The 16,552-nt window shown below is 37.0% G+C and overlaps 1 protein-coding gene across 2 annotated transcripts in view; it reads right to left on the bottom strand.

The window, feature by feature from the left end:
* The window catches only part of COL19A1 (collagen type XIX alpha 1 chain), a 415,341-nt gene that overhangs the window by 151,784 nt on the left and 247,005 nt on the right, over positions 1–16,552 (bottom strand). For both annotated transcript variants that reach the window (XM_051855527.2, XM_051855528.2), the window contains exon 17: positions 2,169–2,222. In XM_051855527.2, the coding sequence (XP_051711487.1) occupies positions 2,169–2,222 (54 nt within the window). The remainder of the gene's footprint in view (positions 1–2,168; positions 2,223–16,552) is intronic.

The raw sequence follows: 16,552 nt of genomic DNA on the forward strand, positions 1-16,552 counted from the left end.
CACCCTTCACTGCCTTCCCGGGCCACAGCAGAGAGCTGGCCTGGAAGAGGGGCAACTGGGAAAGAATCCGGCGCCACGACCAGGACTAGAACCCGGTGTGCCGGCGCTGCTAGGTGGAGGATTAGCCTATTGAGCCGTGGCGCCGGCCTTGTTGAAAATCTTACAATATGTTTTCTGTTTTGCAAAAAAGGGAATAAACATCAACAAAGCTGATTTTTTTAAAGACTGGATGCCAAGATACCCAATTTCATCTCCCTTCCCTCTTGATTTTATACTCAATGTTAATTAACACCAATGACTTGTCAATAGGCAATCTACTTGAATGGCTAAAGTGAAATGAAATCAATGACACAGACAGTAATCTTGCTCATTTTTAGCATATGACCACATTCTAAGAAACTCCCAAGGTATTGGGTCCAGAGCTCTTCAGTGGTAGTGCAGGATTCTGTTCTTTAAAATGTCACTTATTTGGTCTTCATTTTCTTATCTATAAGCTATATTCATTTGCTTACTCACTTGTTAAACATTCAATAACCACATGCCACAGTCCAGAAATCATGCAAAGGAAGGGCAGGGAAGATTATGTTATAGATTACAAAATAAAGAAGGCCACAGAGGAGAACAGGCAAAGGCAGAAAAGGCAAACCATGAAGAGCCTAGAATGGCATATGGCATCCATCTTTCTTGAGGCTCTAGATATAAAGCCTTAAGTTACATGGTCAGAGTTATGCTTTTAGGTATTATTCCACTTGGAGAAGGTATAGGAAGGAGAACAACTTTTAGATGGCTTTAAACATATAGACATAACTTCACTAAGGCACTGGTGAGAAGGATGGAGAGGAAGAGAGGGATTCATGAGCTGTTTGGATGTAATATTGACATATTCTAGGTTGATAAGGAGGATGAAGGAGAGAAAAAATATCTAGTGTTATTTTTAGAACTTAGTTTTGGGCCTGCTAATTTTTTAGTACATAGGAGACCTCCAAGTAGAGACTGACAAGAAATGGGATGTATAACCCAGCAGGAATGAAAAAGACTGGGATTCTTCAGTCCATCCAAAATACAAATGCAGACTGACGGGAAGTTGTTGATGAAGGGGATAAAAAGAATGCTCCTAGAGTTAGAAAAAAAATCCATGTCAGAATACTAAGAACACAGAGAATTTCAAGTTTAGACCATTCAATTGTGCAAATTTCTGTGTAGTAGTAAAGTAAGATGAAACCTGGAAAGTGCCTAGGGAATTTGGTGATTAAGACACTATTGGTGACATAGAGAGTGTAGTGTTAGTACAGTAGCTTGAATGCAAACAAGATTCTGGTGGGTTAAGGATTTAACAGAACCACAAACAAATGGAATTTTTTTTTCTAGAAACTTGGAATAATGTAGTAAGATAACTGGTTAGAAGATCTTGTCAACAACATAGTGTGAAATTCTACTAACAAAACCATTTGAATCAAGAAAGTAAATGCGCATCTCCAGATATCTGTCTTACTACTAGCCTTCATGTTAAGAAATCAAGGAAATGTTGTGGCATAGCAGGTTAAGCTGTCACCTGTGATGTCAGCATCCCATATAGGCACCAGTTAAAGACCCAGCTGCTCCACTTCCAGTCCAGCTCCCTGTTAATGTGCCTGGTAAAGCAGCAGAAGATGGCCCAAGTGCTTGGGCCCCTGCACTCATGTGGGAGGATCAGAAGCAGATCTGGGCCCCTGGCTTCAGCCTGGCACAGCCCTGGCCATTGCAGCCATTTGGGGAGTAAACAAGCAGGAGAGAGATCTATTTCTGTAACTCTGCCTTTCAAATAAATAAAAAATCAATCTTAAAAAAAAAGTAATCAGGAAATGGAGGTCATATAGATTCAAAACAGGACTCATCTATTTGGACACCTGGTTTAGGGATATCCAGGGAGGCAGTGCACTTATTCCTAACCATGTAATAAAGAAGTGGGTAAACTGTATGGACAGCTACTGGCCTCCCTTCTCACTTGGTTTGCAGTAGTGAGGGTATGGTTTATGAAAAACAAATTACTCACCCAGGTACTGAAATCCTCATTTAAACAGTAGAAAGAATAAAGTGATTATTCACAGGGGAGTAAAGTAAACCTTGAGTAAACACATAGAAATAAAGAGGGTCACTCCAAAGGGACAGTCATCCTATGGTTTACTCACAGGTGGTCCTGGGGGTCCCGGTTTTCCTGGAGGTCCTGGTTTTCCTCGTCTTCCCTTCAAACAAAAGAAAAAATGGATAAAAGCTGTGATTCTATTTTAATATAACATTAAGTGGCAACATCAAAGATAGTAAAAATGAACAAAATACTAAAAACATTTCCAAGTCCACATTATTTTTAAGCATTAATGAATTCTTTTTTTTTTAACTTTTATTTAATGAATATAAATCTCCAAAGTACAGCTTATGGATTACAATGGCTTCCCCCCCATAACGAACCTCCCACCTGCAACCCTCCCCTTTCCCACTCCCTCTCCCCTTCCATTCACATCAAGATTCATTTTCGTTTCTCTTTATATACAGAAGATCAATTTAGCATACATTAAGTAAAGATTTCAACAGTTTGCTCCCACACAGAAACATAAAGTGAAAAATACTGTTTGAGTGCTAGTTATAGCATTAAATCTCAATGTACAGCACACTAAGGACAAAGATCCAACATGAGGAGTAAGTGCACAGTGACTCCTGTTGTTGAGTTAACAAATTGACACTCTTGTTTGTGGCATCAGTAATCAACCTAGGCTCTTGTCATGAGCTGCCAAGGCTATGGAAGCCCCCTGAGTTCACTGACTCTGATAATTTTTAGACAAGGCCATGGTCAAAGTGGAAGTTCTCTCCTCCCTTCAGAGAAAGGTACCTCCTTCTTTGATGACCCGTTCTTTCCACTGGGATCTCACTCGCGGAGATCTTTCATTTAGGGTTTTTTTTTTTTTTTTTTGCCAGAGTGTCTTGGCTTTCCATGCCTGAAATACTCTCATGGGCTTTTCAGCTGGATCCGCATGCCTTAAGGGCTGATTCTGAGGCCAGAGTGCTGTTTAGGACATTTGCCATTCTATGGGTCTGCTGTGTATCTCACTTCCCATGTTGGATCATTCTCTCCCTTTTTTATTCTATCAGCTAGTATTTGCAGACACTATTCTTGTTTATGTGATCCCTTTGGTTCTTAGTCCTATCATTATGATCAATTGTGAACAGAAATTGATCACAGCTCTTGTCCTGACGGTTGATGCACAATGTAATACTTTATCCATTTTAGTATTTTTTTTGTTCTAATACCATTGGTTGAACTCTGCAATTAACACACAATTATTCTTAGGTGTTTATATTTTAACTGAAAAGTGATCCCTGTTGGAAAACATTATGTTGAGTGAAATAAGCCCATCCCAAAGGGACAAATACCACTTGTTCTCCTTGATAGGTGACAACTAACTGAGCACCAAAAAGGAAACCTGTTAAAGTGAAATGAACACTATGAGAAACGGTGACTTGATCAGCCCTCACCCTGACTGTTGATGAGCAACTTGATATGTTACCCTCTTAGTATTTTTTTTTGTTTGTTCTACTTAATACTTTTGGTTGAATACTGTAATCAATACAGAATTCTTTTTAAGTGCTGAAACTTAACTGAAAAGTGATCGCTGTTAAATATGAGACTGGGAATAAGAGAGGGAAGAGATGTGCAATTCGGGACACGCTCAAGCTGACTTACCTCAAACGGTAGAGTTAGAAACATACCAGGGGATTCCAATTCAATCCCATCAAGGTGGCATGTACCAATGCCATCTCACTAAGCATTAATGAATTCTAAAAGTTGTGCACCAATTGCTAATGAGCACAATGTAGACATGGTACCTGAAAAAATAAATCTTAACTTTTATCAGTAGACCTTCAAGAGCTATCTACTTATTTTGATACTCTAGCAAAGCAATAAAATGTATCTGAAAGATGATCTAAGATTGGCATTTTATCTGATGATTCTGTGGTTTCAGATACAATTATAAAGGCATCTGTTATCTTGAGTTGATGTTTATCAAAGAGGGTTTACACTGATGATGGGATTGGGTTTTAACTTGAATATTTTTGCACATCCTTTTAGACTTAACAGTTTAGAATCTCTGGGGATGGGAGTCTTGATCTGAACTTTTAAAACCACTCCAGTTAATTATTATGCTTGCTAAAATTTGAAAAGCACTTCCCTAAGTCTTATTCTTAGTATATATTTTATATGAGCACATGTATGCACTAGTTCTTTTCTTGCCTTTGGATGGTTAAGTTGCTTTGTAGGTGAACTAATGTGTAATTCTTTCACATAAATCCTCATTATTGCAACCAAATAGGAACTCCCAAGTTTACAAATAGCTAAATTTCAGTGGTGGGAGTGAGAAAGATAGTTTTGTGCTAACATCTCTAAGTAACTGGGTGGTGAATATCATTTAAAAGCATTTATCTATTTATTACAAAATTATTTTCTTAAACTTTTTTCCAAAAAAGGACAGCACAAGTACTGAAAACATTCATTTTGAATGATAAGTATTTCTAAGCATATATTTTTCAATTTCATCATTACTAACAATTATTTAATCACTATATGGATAGAATATTAACACAAGTACATATTAAAGTTTATTGATATTTGAAAACTAAAAGTATTAGGTTGATCTTTTCAATGATTATTTTTTTGAGAAGTGTAAGCTTAAACATACAAAGGGCCCTTTCATTCACTAATTTTCTTAGTCTGAAAGTGTCAGGCAAAGTTACTCAATCTCTGTTTTTCACCTAGGCTTGGAGTAGAGCAGAAGTCTAAGGCCAGGGTAATTTTTGGGAGGTAAGCAAAAAATATGGTAAGAATGGGTGAGAAATATATCCACAGTTTCTGAAGGCAAACTAAGGTAATACCACAAAGGGCTTCATATAAACAGAGCAGCCTTTTCCATAAATAACCCTAGTTAACATCTACAAAATAGATTTGTAAAAAATTTACTAAGAACAGAATTATTTTTAGTGTATTTATTTACTGTCTGTCTTAGAGACCTAAACCTTGAAGTTCTTTTATGGAACTGTAAGATGGGAATGAATACATAATTTAATATTCTGTGTACTTAATACATATACACCATTTTTTAGTGTTGAGTTTACATTTTCTGGAAATCAATGTATTCCATCTTTTAGTAAATATACATCAATTAGCCTGTCAGGAGTAATCAATGATACAGTGATTACTTAGACAAAGCACTGTCATTTATTAATTCACAGGTGCACAAAAAAACTGAATCAATGGTATCTAAGCAATTGGCTCTTTCTTTCAGCATGCCATAGGATGAGGTAAGTTAAACCACAGGACCAACTTTGCTTATGTTCCCTTTTCTCCAAAGGGATCATATAAATTGATTTGGGCAGGAAGTGGGGAAATTGAGACCGGTTATTGATCAAACTCTGTCAGAGTGCATGTTTAAGAGTAACCAGGTGAGATATAAGAACATAATACTGACAGTGTAAAATGAGGAGTCAAAAGCTTCCAACATTGGGTATTGTAAGGGCATGCATCTAAATTCTTGCATCTGCATCTCTGCCAATTTCCATGATCATATGAGTCAGTTGCCTCTCAGAGTCTTCTGAATGTGTACAGCAGAGGAGTGTAGAGAGGAAGCTGATTTTGTATATGTGTCCTTGCCCGGGTGTGCATATGCAGGTAAAATACTTTTGAAGGTCATTTAGTTAATGAGACACATTGTATGCAGATCACTTGAACTAGCACAAATTTTCAGCTTAAGCCTGGTTTTTAGACTTGAATTTCTAGTAATACCCTGAAGCCTATTTGAACAGTTTTAAAAGATGTCCTTCACAAAGCAACACAGTCACATTTTTCTTAGCCTGACACCAAGTATATTCTCAGAAAAGGGTTTACTTTAAAGTCCACTAAGTGCTAAGTCTCAGTGACCTGTAGAGGGGGCCCTGACAGGACAGTAGAGGGAAGGATGGATGAGAAATAAAAGTGGGAACTGCAGGGGTATGAGAGGGCTGTTGAGGACTGCAATTTCTATCAATATAAAGCTCCTAGCCTACTCTCAGACACCATTTTTCTTCTGCTCTGGAATTAACCCACTTGTCCATTTCCCTCCTTCGAGGGCCCCAAATGCTCAGAACATTTGCCCAGTGGCACCACCTCCTATTCCCCTCTAAAGATTTTTTCTCTTTTCACTTATAAAAAGGCTTAAGGATAGGCAAACATGTATTTAAGAGTTATGGTAGATTTTTGGTAGTTTGACTCTTTTATTATTTAATCTAAGACAATCTTTTTGTCTTATTATTAGTAATTATGTCAGGACATGAGGCACAAACTATTATCCTTGGACTAAAATCAGATTCCTTAACTTTCAAGGGAAAGTGTAATCTGCGAATCTTTGCTCTTTTCCACTCGGGGCTCTGGGGAACTGGACGAGGACACCTCGGGTCAGGGCCTGGGTTTAGGAGCTGCTGATGGCAGGCCTGTGGAGAGCATTGCAGTGCTCATTTGAGGAATGGCTATTGTGCATTTGTTTCCATTTCTGTCCCCTGCTATTTCAATCCTTATATTACAAGGCTCACTTTAGAGCCATTCTAAAATGAGGCAAAAAATGAGGACTCGGATGTGACTGGAGATGAAAATCCTGGCAGATAATTCAGAAAACTGTTAAACTGGGAGAAGTCCTTTTGGTTAGGGTGGCTGGTTTTTCTACTTTTTACTAGTTGAATGCTGTGGTTAGTGGTGAATTAAACCTGATTATAGAGTAGATTAAAATTATCTCTGCAAAAAAATAAAAAGCAACTGTGACAAATTAGAGTCTGGGTAAATCTCCAAATGTAGTGAAATCTATTGTTCGAGCATTAGTACAATCAGGCTAATCTTACACTTGCCTGACAATTGGGTAATAAGGCACAACATACAGATTTACTCTATCAGGTTGCCCTGGAAACATCAAGGGGCTCAACATGTCAACTTCCTAATTGGCAACAAAGATTATTGGACAATAACTTAGATGCCTGCCTACTGATCTATACTCAATAGTATTCTGACCAGGCTATGCATGAGTATCACCGTAGGGGCTGGTTTAGCAGACTGTTAAAAAGTGTTGAGTTTTTGGATTGTGGGGCTTGGGTGAAATCTGAGAACTTGTATGTCTATCAAGCTCGTGGGCTGGGGACCACATTTTGAGAATCACTGCTCTAAAGCTAATTTATTTAATATATATAAAGTCAAGCAATTATATTGAGCCCCTTATAGCCTGTAAAAAATTGTAGCTCAGAACAAAAAGAACTTTGTGAAATTTTGAGAATAAAGTGTTTATTGTAAAGATCAGAAGAACCTGGACTCCATGGAATTCCTGCCTACCATAAAATTTTACTTCTACTTTGCAACAGGATTGTGGAGGATTACAAAGGAGATCAGGATGGGTGTTTGGCCTGTTGGTTAGGATGGTTGGAATACCTGCATCCTTTATTGGAGTGCCTGAGTTTACTTCCCAGTTCTCCTTCTGATTCTAGTTTCCTGGTAATGCAGGCTCTGTGAGACAGCCGGTGATGAGTATCTGTGACCCCCCCACCCATGTGGGAGACCTGCAATGACCTTCAGCTCCTAACTCTGGCCTGGCCCAGCCTCAGCTGATACAGGCATTTAGAGGTGAACCAGCAGGTAGGGAGCTCCCTTGTTGGTTCTCATGTCTTCATCTGTCTCTTTGGCTCTAAGTAAAATTAACTTTTAAAAAAGGAAATTCATAAAATTTCTACTGCATATACCCATGAGTATGGCTACTACAAAGATTTAGAAAATAAGTATTGGGAAGGATTCGGAAAGGCTGGAATACTTGTGCATGTTAGCAGGACTGTGTAAAAATGAAGCCACTATTGAAAACAGCATGAAGTTAGAATTAGAAATTAGAATTAGAGATAGAATTACCCTGATTCAGAAATTCCACTTCTGGGTACAGACCCAGAAGAATTGAAAGCAGGACCAGGAAGAGACATTTGGGTTGGTATGTCCATAATAGCACAGCACTATTCTCAACAGCCAAGAAGTAGAACAAATGGACGAATGCATAAACAAAAAATGGGGTAAAATATACAATGGAATTTTTATTCAGTATTAAAAAAAGGAAGGAAATCCTGTCACATGCTACAAAATAGAGGAGACTTGAGGACATTATACTAAGTGAAAGAAAACAGCCATGATAGGAAAAATACTGTGTGATTTATATAAGAGACCAAAAATAGTCAAATTCACAGTGACAGAAAGTAGAAAGGTGGTTCTGAGGCACTGAAGGAAGGGGGAAAACAGAAAGTTATTTTAAAGGAATTGTTTCAATGTTTTAAGAGGAAAAAGTTCTGGAGACCTTTTCAAAACATGTGGATAGACAATATTACTGGACTTATATATTGGTAATGTTGTTAAATTTGATGCTAATCTATCTTTTACTACAATTGCAAAAAAATTCCTACCACAAAGTCTGGTAATATGGTGGTAATAATACTAATAAATGTTAGAACCTTTCCTCCATGCCCGTCTATAATCTTCTATCCAATTTTTTAATTTCTTCATATAAAATGTTTGATAATATTTCAAGGAAATCTTCTAAAATATATAGTTTACAGCTTTTAAAAAGGTGTGGTCAACACTTAACTGTGGATATACATTTTTAAAAAATTAACTTATTTATTTATGAGAGAGATGGAGAGGCAAAAGTAAGGGAGACAGGCAGACTGATTCCCATTTGCAGGAATGCCCAAATGCCCACAATGGCAGAGGCTAGCTTGAACCAGGCCAAAGCTGGGATCTAGGAGTTCAATTTAGGTCTCACATGTGGGTGTTGGTGACCCAATTACTTGATCCATCACTGCTGCTTTTTAAGGTCTGCATTAGTAAGAAGCTAAGAACCACAAGAACCACAACCAGATATGAACCCAGATATTAACTCAGATGTGGTAGAGTTTACTAACTGGCACCCCAACTAGATGAGGGCAAACATCAGCCCCAATGCATTTGGATTCAAAAAGAAATTTAAAATAACAATCATGATGGCCATTAAAAGTAGAAATAAAAATAACAAATTATAATTTACTCATATAATGAAATAGTATAACAGCAATGGAAATAAATACAAGTGTTTGATGTATAACAATATAGATGTTTCCTATGAATATGATGTTGATCAATTTGTATGCAGAACAAAACCAAACTGATCTATGCTGTTAGAAGTTGTAACGAGTTACCCACATTGGGGTGGGGAGTAACAGAAAGAAAGAATAAAAGAGGGTATGGAAGATGGTCGGTGATGTTCTGTTTCTTGAACTGTGTGCTACTTAAATGAGTGTATTTATTTTGTGAAAAAGTTTCAAATTGTATCTTTATTATATATAATTTTTTCTGAATGCATGCCATATTTCAATAAAAATTTAAAAAATGATAAGGGGTTTCTATGACAACACAATTTTATTTGAATGATATAATGACTTCATGTATGGTGTACAAGGCCACTATTGTCAGAAAAAAAGTGACTTAAATAGATAACATCTACAAATTTTCAACAGTAAAGGTAATGTTCCCAGGATAACTTGCAGTATGAGAGCACATGTATCTTAAATTAGACACTTGACTTATACACACTTGGCCCCTTCAGGGGCTTTAAGAAGAGAAGAATGCAAATTATGGCCTATTGCTACTTATCTGACAGATGGTTTTTGCTGTTGACAATGTTGATGATGAAGACGAAGTTACAGTGAAAACAGACTTAAATAAAGGACAGTATGCAGACCTCAAACCCACAAGACGAAACACATGTCTAAGTAGTCTTTATAAGTTGCCAGGTATTGCTAACACACAGCTGGCTCCTCCCAAATAGTTCCCTGTTTCCATGTGTATAGTTCACACACTCTCAGGCATCAGCTCAGCCTGAACAAGGCTCAAGGAAATGTCAAGGAAGGGGAGACAGAGCCTTGACTGGCACACACAACTGTGAATGAGGTGTTAATTACACAGGAAAACATTACAGACTATCTGGGAAGCTTGGTTTTCTTTTTTTATATTATGAACGGAAATAAGATTTATGACTGATGTTGTAAAGAATCACCACATTTAGAAATCAATGATATGTGCAAAAATGGGAATGGGATACTTATGTGAGGAATGCATAATAACCCAAGTGCACTTTATTTCTTAATAGATATTTAAAAATACATCTATGACAGCAACAATGCTAGTCATAAAGGTCTCATTACTTCAGGGATCAGACAAGTGGCTCTTGTAAGGACAGGGGAAGAGGCTGTAATTCAGTATCAACAAACAATTTAAAACAAGTTTAGAGCTAAAGAAAGATGAATCCGTGCTATTGCTTTGCTCAGCAAGATTGGGCTCAGGGCACAGTTTCCATATCTCTCTGCCCCTTTCTTTCCATATCCTTGGATGGAACCTACCAGGAACTGCTGTGACTTTCTAAAACAAGTTAGAAATTGTTGTGACATTATTGTCTAATCCCCTCTGAGCCAACAATGGAATAAATAGTAATTTGAATAAATGATGACATTTCACTAAAATGGGTATCCTGATTATTCACAATTTAGGTTATTTTGATGCTATAATTCTTGACATTCTCTTGTTTTCTTATAATCAAGGCATACTTTTAAGTGTCACATTTGCTTAGAATTTGGACTTTTAAAAAATCTGCCACTCGGCCTGATTTCTGCTTGCCCTCACCTCACACCCTCCCATGACTCTGTAGGCCAAATGAAACTTCCCATTAGATCTGCCTGGACCCTGAACCATCTCGCCAAGCCACCATGTCTCAGTCCTGATTTCTGGATCTGTTTTCTAGGCTTGTCATCGCTAGTCTTTGCCAAAGCACATGATTCATCTTGGTATCACTGGTTGGGCAGCAGTAGGGTATGGCTAAACAATTTCTTGAACATGCCACAGTATGTTTTAATATCTCTGTGTGCCACATTAAGAGGATCAAAGCTGGACTAGTGAAAGTGTTCTTTCCTCCACATTTGGAAGTTCACAGGAGGCATGCTTCCAGACCGCAGAAGGGGAACCCCACCATATACACTGCTTTCCTGTTGACAGTCATGACACTGGGCTTCCTCGTCTCCAAACTCAAGCACTTTCAAAATGTGTCTTGAGTGTAGATGTTTAGTTCTAACATTTTTACATTTAGGGTAGATATACAATGGTAGTGTCTTATTTACTAGAAATATTAAAAAGAAAACAGGTTCATCTCAGACAAGTCAGAATCTAGGCCAGGTAAAGAGGATAAAGCTCAGTATTACCAGCCAGCATTTTAATAAACAAACTGTTAATGACTTCTTATGTCAAGATTTCAACTAATGTGAGGACACAGAGCATATTTTCAGGATTTGAGCTGCACACTTTAGAAGATATATTCTCACAGGATATATTGTATTTTCATTGTGAAGGATTGAATGGACAAGTGCCAAATAAATCCATAAACATATTTTGCAGTTATTCAATAACTTCCTGAAACATGAAGAGAATTCCAGAGGATCCATAAAATTAACTATAAAGGCCAGTTAATCTTGAAATTGAAAAAATTTCATCATGTAACTCTCAATTACTTGAAGTGAATTTAATGAGTTAAATTCATTTGGATATTTAAATGCCAGAAAGAAACCATGTCAAAAAGATATGAGTACATTTTATTCAGCAAAAATTACTGTCACTGTTTTACATACTATGCTAGAGGAAAATGTATTAAGATAACTGAGAGAGCTGGATCTTGTCTTCATGGCACAGATTTCTGGATAGATTTATTCAAATGGTTATAGGTGAGCTTAGGAAATCCAGGGAGAGGAAGTTAGAATTAATTTCCTTCCCAAAAGTGCCAGCTTTAATAACTCTTTTTGGGCATCCCTTCAGGGAGGAGGAATCACAATGATGGGCAGGAAATATGGACAGAAAAAGTCCATACATTCGCATCAATAAGATAGGACTCTCTATCATAAAACAGCCCCGCCCCCCAAAACAGGGATGGCTTTCAATGGACACTTCTGCACTAACATGTTTTAGACACATGTGTCCTCTTTGATCCTTTTGAGCCTTGGATAATCCTCATTAGCCTTTAGATTAAATGTGTTCAGAAAGCATTTTTCAGCCTACTAATGCTTTTCATTGCACAATTGATTGAAATATTGGGAAAATGTCTTGATGATCTTCAAAAATGGGACAGTTAAGGATATACTGCTAAGTAAACACTGGTAATATTTTTTCTTCATTTCCTTAAACTTAATAGCCAATGTCACTTGAAATAGTAATTGAATAAAAGTAATTTGAACTCTTTTCTTATCAGTCTACCTTCCCTTAGCTCCCATCAGTGTCAACATTTCCCACAATAAAGTTAGGGTTTCCTGGGAAAGGTACTGCATTTAGTCCAGCAAGCCCTGACTGTGGCTCTCTTGCCAATTCTCTTTGTTTTCTTCTTTTTCTCTATTCCCTTCTAGAGAAGAACCTCTTGGGCAGAAACTCCAAATGCTTATTGTTCCTGGCACCTTTAAATATCTACTACATAAATATATACATACATAAAGCTCTAGTAACCAACTGAGCTTTCTCAATCATAGAGAACTCATGCTATGACTTAATTTGTAGCTTTTCATTTGTTCAGTTGCCAACTTTCCATTGTATTTTACACTTGATCTTAGCCAAAAGGCTCAGAAGAAATTCCACTGTATTTTTATAGGACATTCACCCCAATTTTGGCAGGCAGGTAGACAGAATCATTCATTAATTAAGAAACATTTGTCATCATGAAGCTTATATTTCAGTATGAACAATAACAATAGATAACACAAGGCTCTTACTATAGGCCAGAAATCATTCAAAGCAATTTATACATATTTCTTCACTTAATCTTCAAAATATCTTTGAAGTAGTCCTATTTTCAGGTGAGACAAATGAGTGAGAATTAGTAATTTAATCTAGGCAGCTTGGTTGTACCTCCTCTTATCATCTTCATTCTGTTATCCTCATTACATATCTCATAAGTAAATGCATGACCTATGAATAGTGATTGGAATTATGAAACATAAAGAAGTACAAGGAGATAATATAGAAAGGTGTACAGTTTTAGACAGAAATATCAGGAGAAGCCTCAGCACAAACCTGAACCAAGTGAGTCCATGGGCCACACAAAATCTGAGGAAGAACTTTCTGCAGAGGGGAGAGCAATAACAAAGCTGAATAGGGTTTGCTGAGGGAAGAGTAAGAAATCCAGATGCTGACAAAAGAGCAAGTAAGTTTGTTGATTGGTAGGCAGGCCAAAATGTGCTTGGCCTTGTAGATTATAGTGAGAGTGCTGAGTTTAATTATTTTGACTATCATGAAAATCTGTGGGGAGTTTTGCCTTAAAGAAGTCATATAATGTAGGTTATATATGCCCCTGCCTACATAGTTAATAGCCTAGAAAACGAAACTGCTACAGATTCATATTTCAATACAGAGGCTCAGTAAAAATAAGTTTAGGTTACCTGATTTAGATTGCTTATAACAATTTTTCATTATGTTTGTGCAGATAATCTGGAGTGAATTATATGTACAACATTTCCACTTACTTGTGTAAAATATGTCTGACTTTATGCTACTGAATATAGTATCAACTTGTTTCTGATATTTATCTAGCTATTTTTTACTAAAAATATGGTACATAAAGAAGTGAGCTTTATTTCACTCTTCACTATAAACTATGGTTTTTAAAAGAGAGAAAGATGCAATGTGTAAGTAATCCTATAAGACTTATACAAGGATATTAATGAACTCACACTCAAGGGGAAAAATGTTCTTGAAACATGTCAGGATGAATTTTCAAGGGATAGACCTAATTAGCAGTGTCTGAAGCATACGCCATCACATTAGAAAACAAGAACTAGTCTCTGTGGACAGAATAGTAAGTTGGATTTTAAAACATTAACTACTCCAGTTAATATGTATGATTAATGAGCAATATGTCAGTTGGCTGGCCTAACTCAAGCAAAAGACCTTGCAAGGAAAAGGAAACAAAAGGATGTTTAATCTCACGCACAGAAACATGCTAATATAATTTATAATCCCATTTATATTATTATCAACCAATAACAGAATCCTTTGAGAAATAATCGCATAGTTTAGACATCTTTCAAGATATAAAATCAAAGATATAAAGATGCCTTAAACTATTAGATGACAGAAAGTGCCAATGATTTTGCACTCAGAGGCGCTAATGAAAGAAAAATCCCTCAATCATGGCTCATGACTGAGAAACCAACAACTAAAAGGAAACTATAAATTTGACTATTTTTATTTTTCTCCATATGTCAAAGCGCTTTTACTAGATGATTATTTGGAGAAGTCATATTGAAGATTTCTTTTGATCCAGTCACAGTGAAAACACATGCAGGTGAAATCTATTTGAAGTCAAGCTCTCCGGAGGCATGAGAAAAATTCAATCACTTGCGTATGAAACTCTAAACATGCAATAACCTGGTAATATTCACATCTATTTTGGGTATCTTGGTTCCTGAAGAGGGAACTTTAAATTGAATCTTTGAGAATCATTAATAACTAAGAGTACAGGAGCCAACATTGGAAACATTCAAAAAGATAGATTTGGTTACTGCTTTAATGAGCTATCACCTGCCAATGATGAACATAAATAAGTGGGGAAAAAAGAAAACAGATATCTTGTTTCGATCATAAGCATTTATTCACTTATTAAGACATTATTATTTCCTAGATCTTGCCAATTAAGGAGAAAATTAAATACAGATCCTGCACTTGAGGGACTTATAGTCAGGTATTAAAATATTTCTCATTTTCCCACTGCATCAGTTTTGTTACCCACAAAAATCAACATTATTTAAAGAGACCCACAAAAACAGCAGAGTAGTTAACAATTACTCCCAAGAGTTCCACCTTGTTTTAAACTAGGGCACTGTATCACAGTGGGACATGAGTGGCTCTGGATGTTTAGAATAGCAATATTCTTATTTGGCCATACTTTAAATATGTGATGTATATATTTTATATTCTATAAAAGTATATATTAAGTTGACATGAATAAAGATTTTTAATTCATGTAGATCTATGATCAAAATAATTGATCATTGTTTTAACAATAAAAAACAGCATGGAAAAGAATGTGCAATGTATTGAGGCACCAGGCAACTGTCCATGGGTATTTTCTTTTTTGTTTATTAACTAAGCAAACCTGACCAAGTCACCTAATCTCTCAGTTTGAGATATTTCCTCCTCAGGAATAGAAAAAGGAATAAAAATACACTTGCCTAAAGATAGCAGGCAGGACTATGTAAACACACACCTGAGAATTATTTACTTTGCGGGAGATATCCAAATTTGAAAATAACTTTCTGTAATTTTTTTCTCCATTATTAGACTGTAAATTTCTTGAGGGAATGAGGGCATGGAGAGGGTAGTCAAATACATTGAGATATAGACCTAGTGTATCAATTATATTCCCAGCAATTACATAAGAAAAACATACCCAATTGCTCAATTGGAAATTTAGTATTATTGACTTGAAGTTAAACCTTTATATAGAATATGCTGGCACTAGTATGTCATCACAGATAACTTACAGGAAAGGGATATCACAGAGATGCTTTTCAATCAGCAGAAACACGTAATTAGTAGCTATCTTGTTCTCTTTTAGCAATGGCAAGGGTTGACAGGATGAGTGGCAGAGGTTATGTTTGGAGACTTCTGAGGCATTTTACTTAAGGAGGTGGTGTCCATAGGTTTGACCCATTCTCTGAATGAAATGACTATTCTAGATTTTATACAGGACCAATTAGAGCCAGTGGTCAGGAAAAGCCCCATGAAGTTTCTTACAGTGATTCTCAGGGATAAATCCAACATCCCCATGGACCTCCTCACCTGTCTTTCCTTTTCTCACACCATGCCAGCCACACTGGATTCCTCAAGTTTCTTGAAATTTCTACCTCACATCGTTGCACTTGCAGCTTCCTTACCTTCTAGATTCCCACAGGACCTGCTCCCCTACCTCTTTTCCATCTTTGCTCAAATGTCATATTTTCAACATGGCTTTCTCTGACTTCCTTGCAACAGTCCCTATCCCCTTCCCCTGGTTTCTTGGCTGCATGTTTCAACCCTGACCACACTCAAATTTGGCTGTTTCGCTACTGTCTGTCTCTGTACTTGAATTTGAATTTCACAAAGGCAGAGCTTCTGTCTGTTGCAGGGATTCACAAACTTTTCCTGTAAATCTTTTAGACTTTATGAGCCATGTAGCTTTTTTTCTTTTTCTTTTCTTTTCTTTTTTTTTTGACAGGCAGAGTTAGAAAGTGAGAGAGACAGAGAGAGAGAGAGAGAGAGAGAGAGAGAGAGAGAGAGAAAGGTGTTCCTTCCGTTGGTTCACCCCCAAAATGGCCGCTACGGCCAGTGCTGCGCTGATCCAAAGCCAGGAGCCAGGCATTTCCTCCTGGTCTTCCATGCGGGTGCAGGGCCCAAGCACTTGGGCCATCCTCCACTGCACTCCCAGGCCACAGCAGA

Source organism: Oryctolagus cuniculus, chromosome 5, assembly GCF_964237555.1.
Source record: "Oryctolagus cuniculus chromosome 5, mOryCun1.1, whole genome shotgun sequence".
In the NCBI taxonomy this organism is placed as follows: Eukaryota; Metazoa; Chordata; class Mammalia; order Lagomorpha; family Leporidae; genus Oryctolagus; species Oryctolagus cuniculus.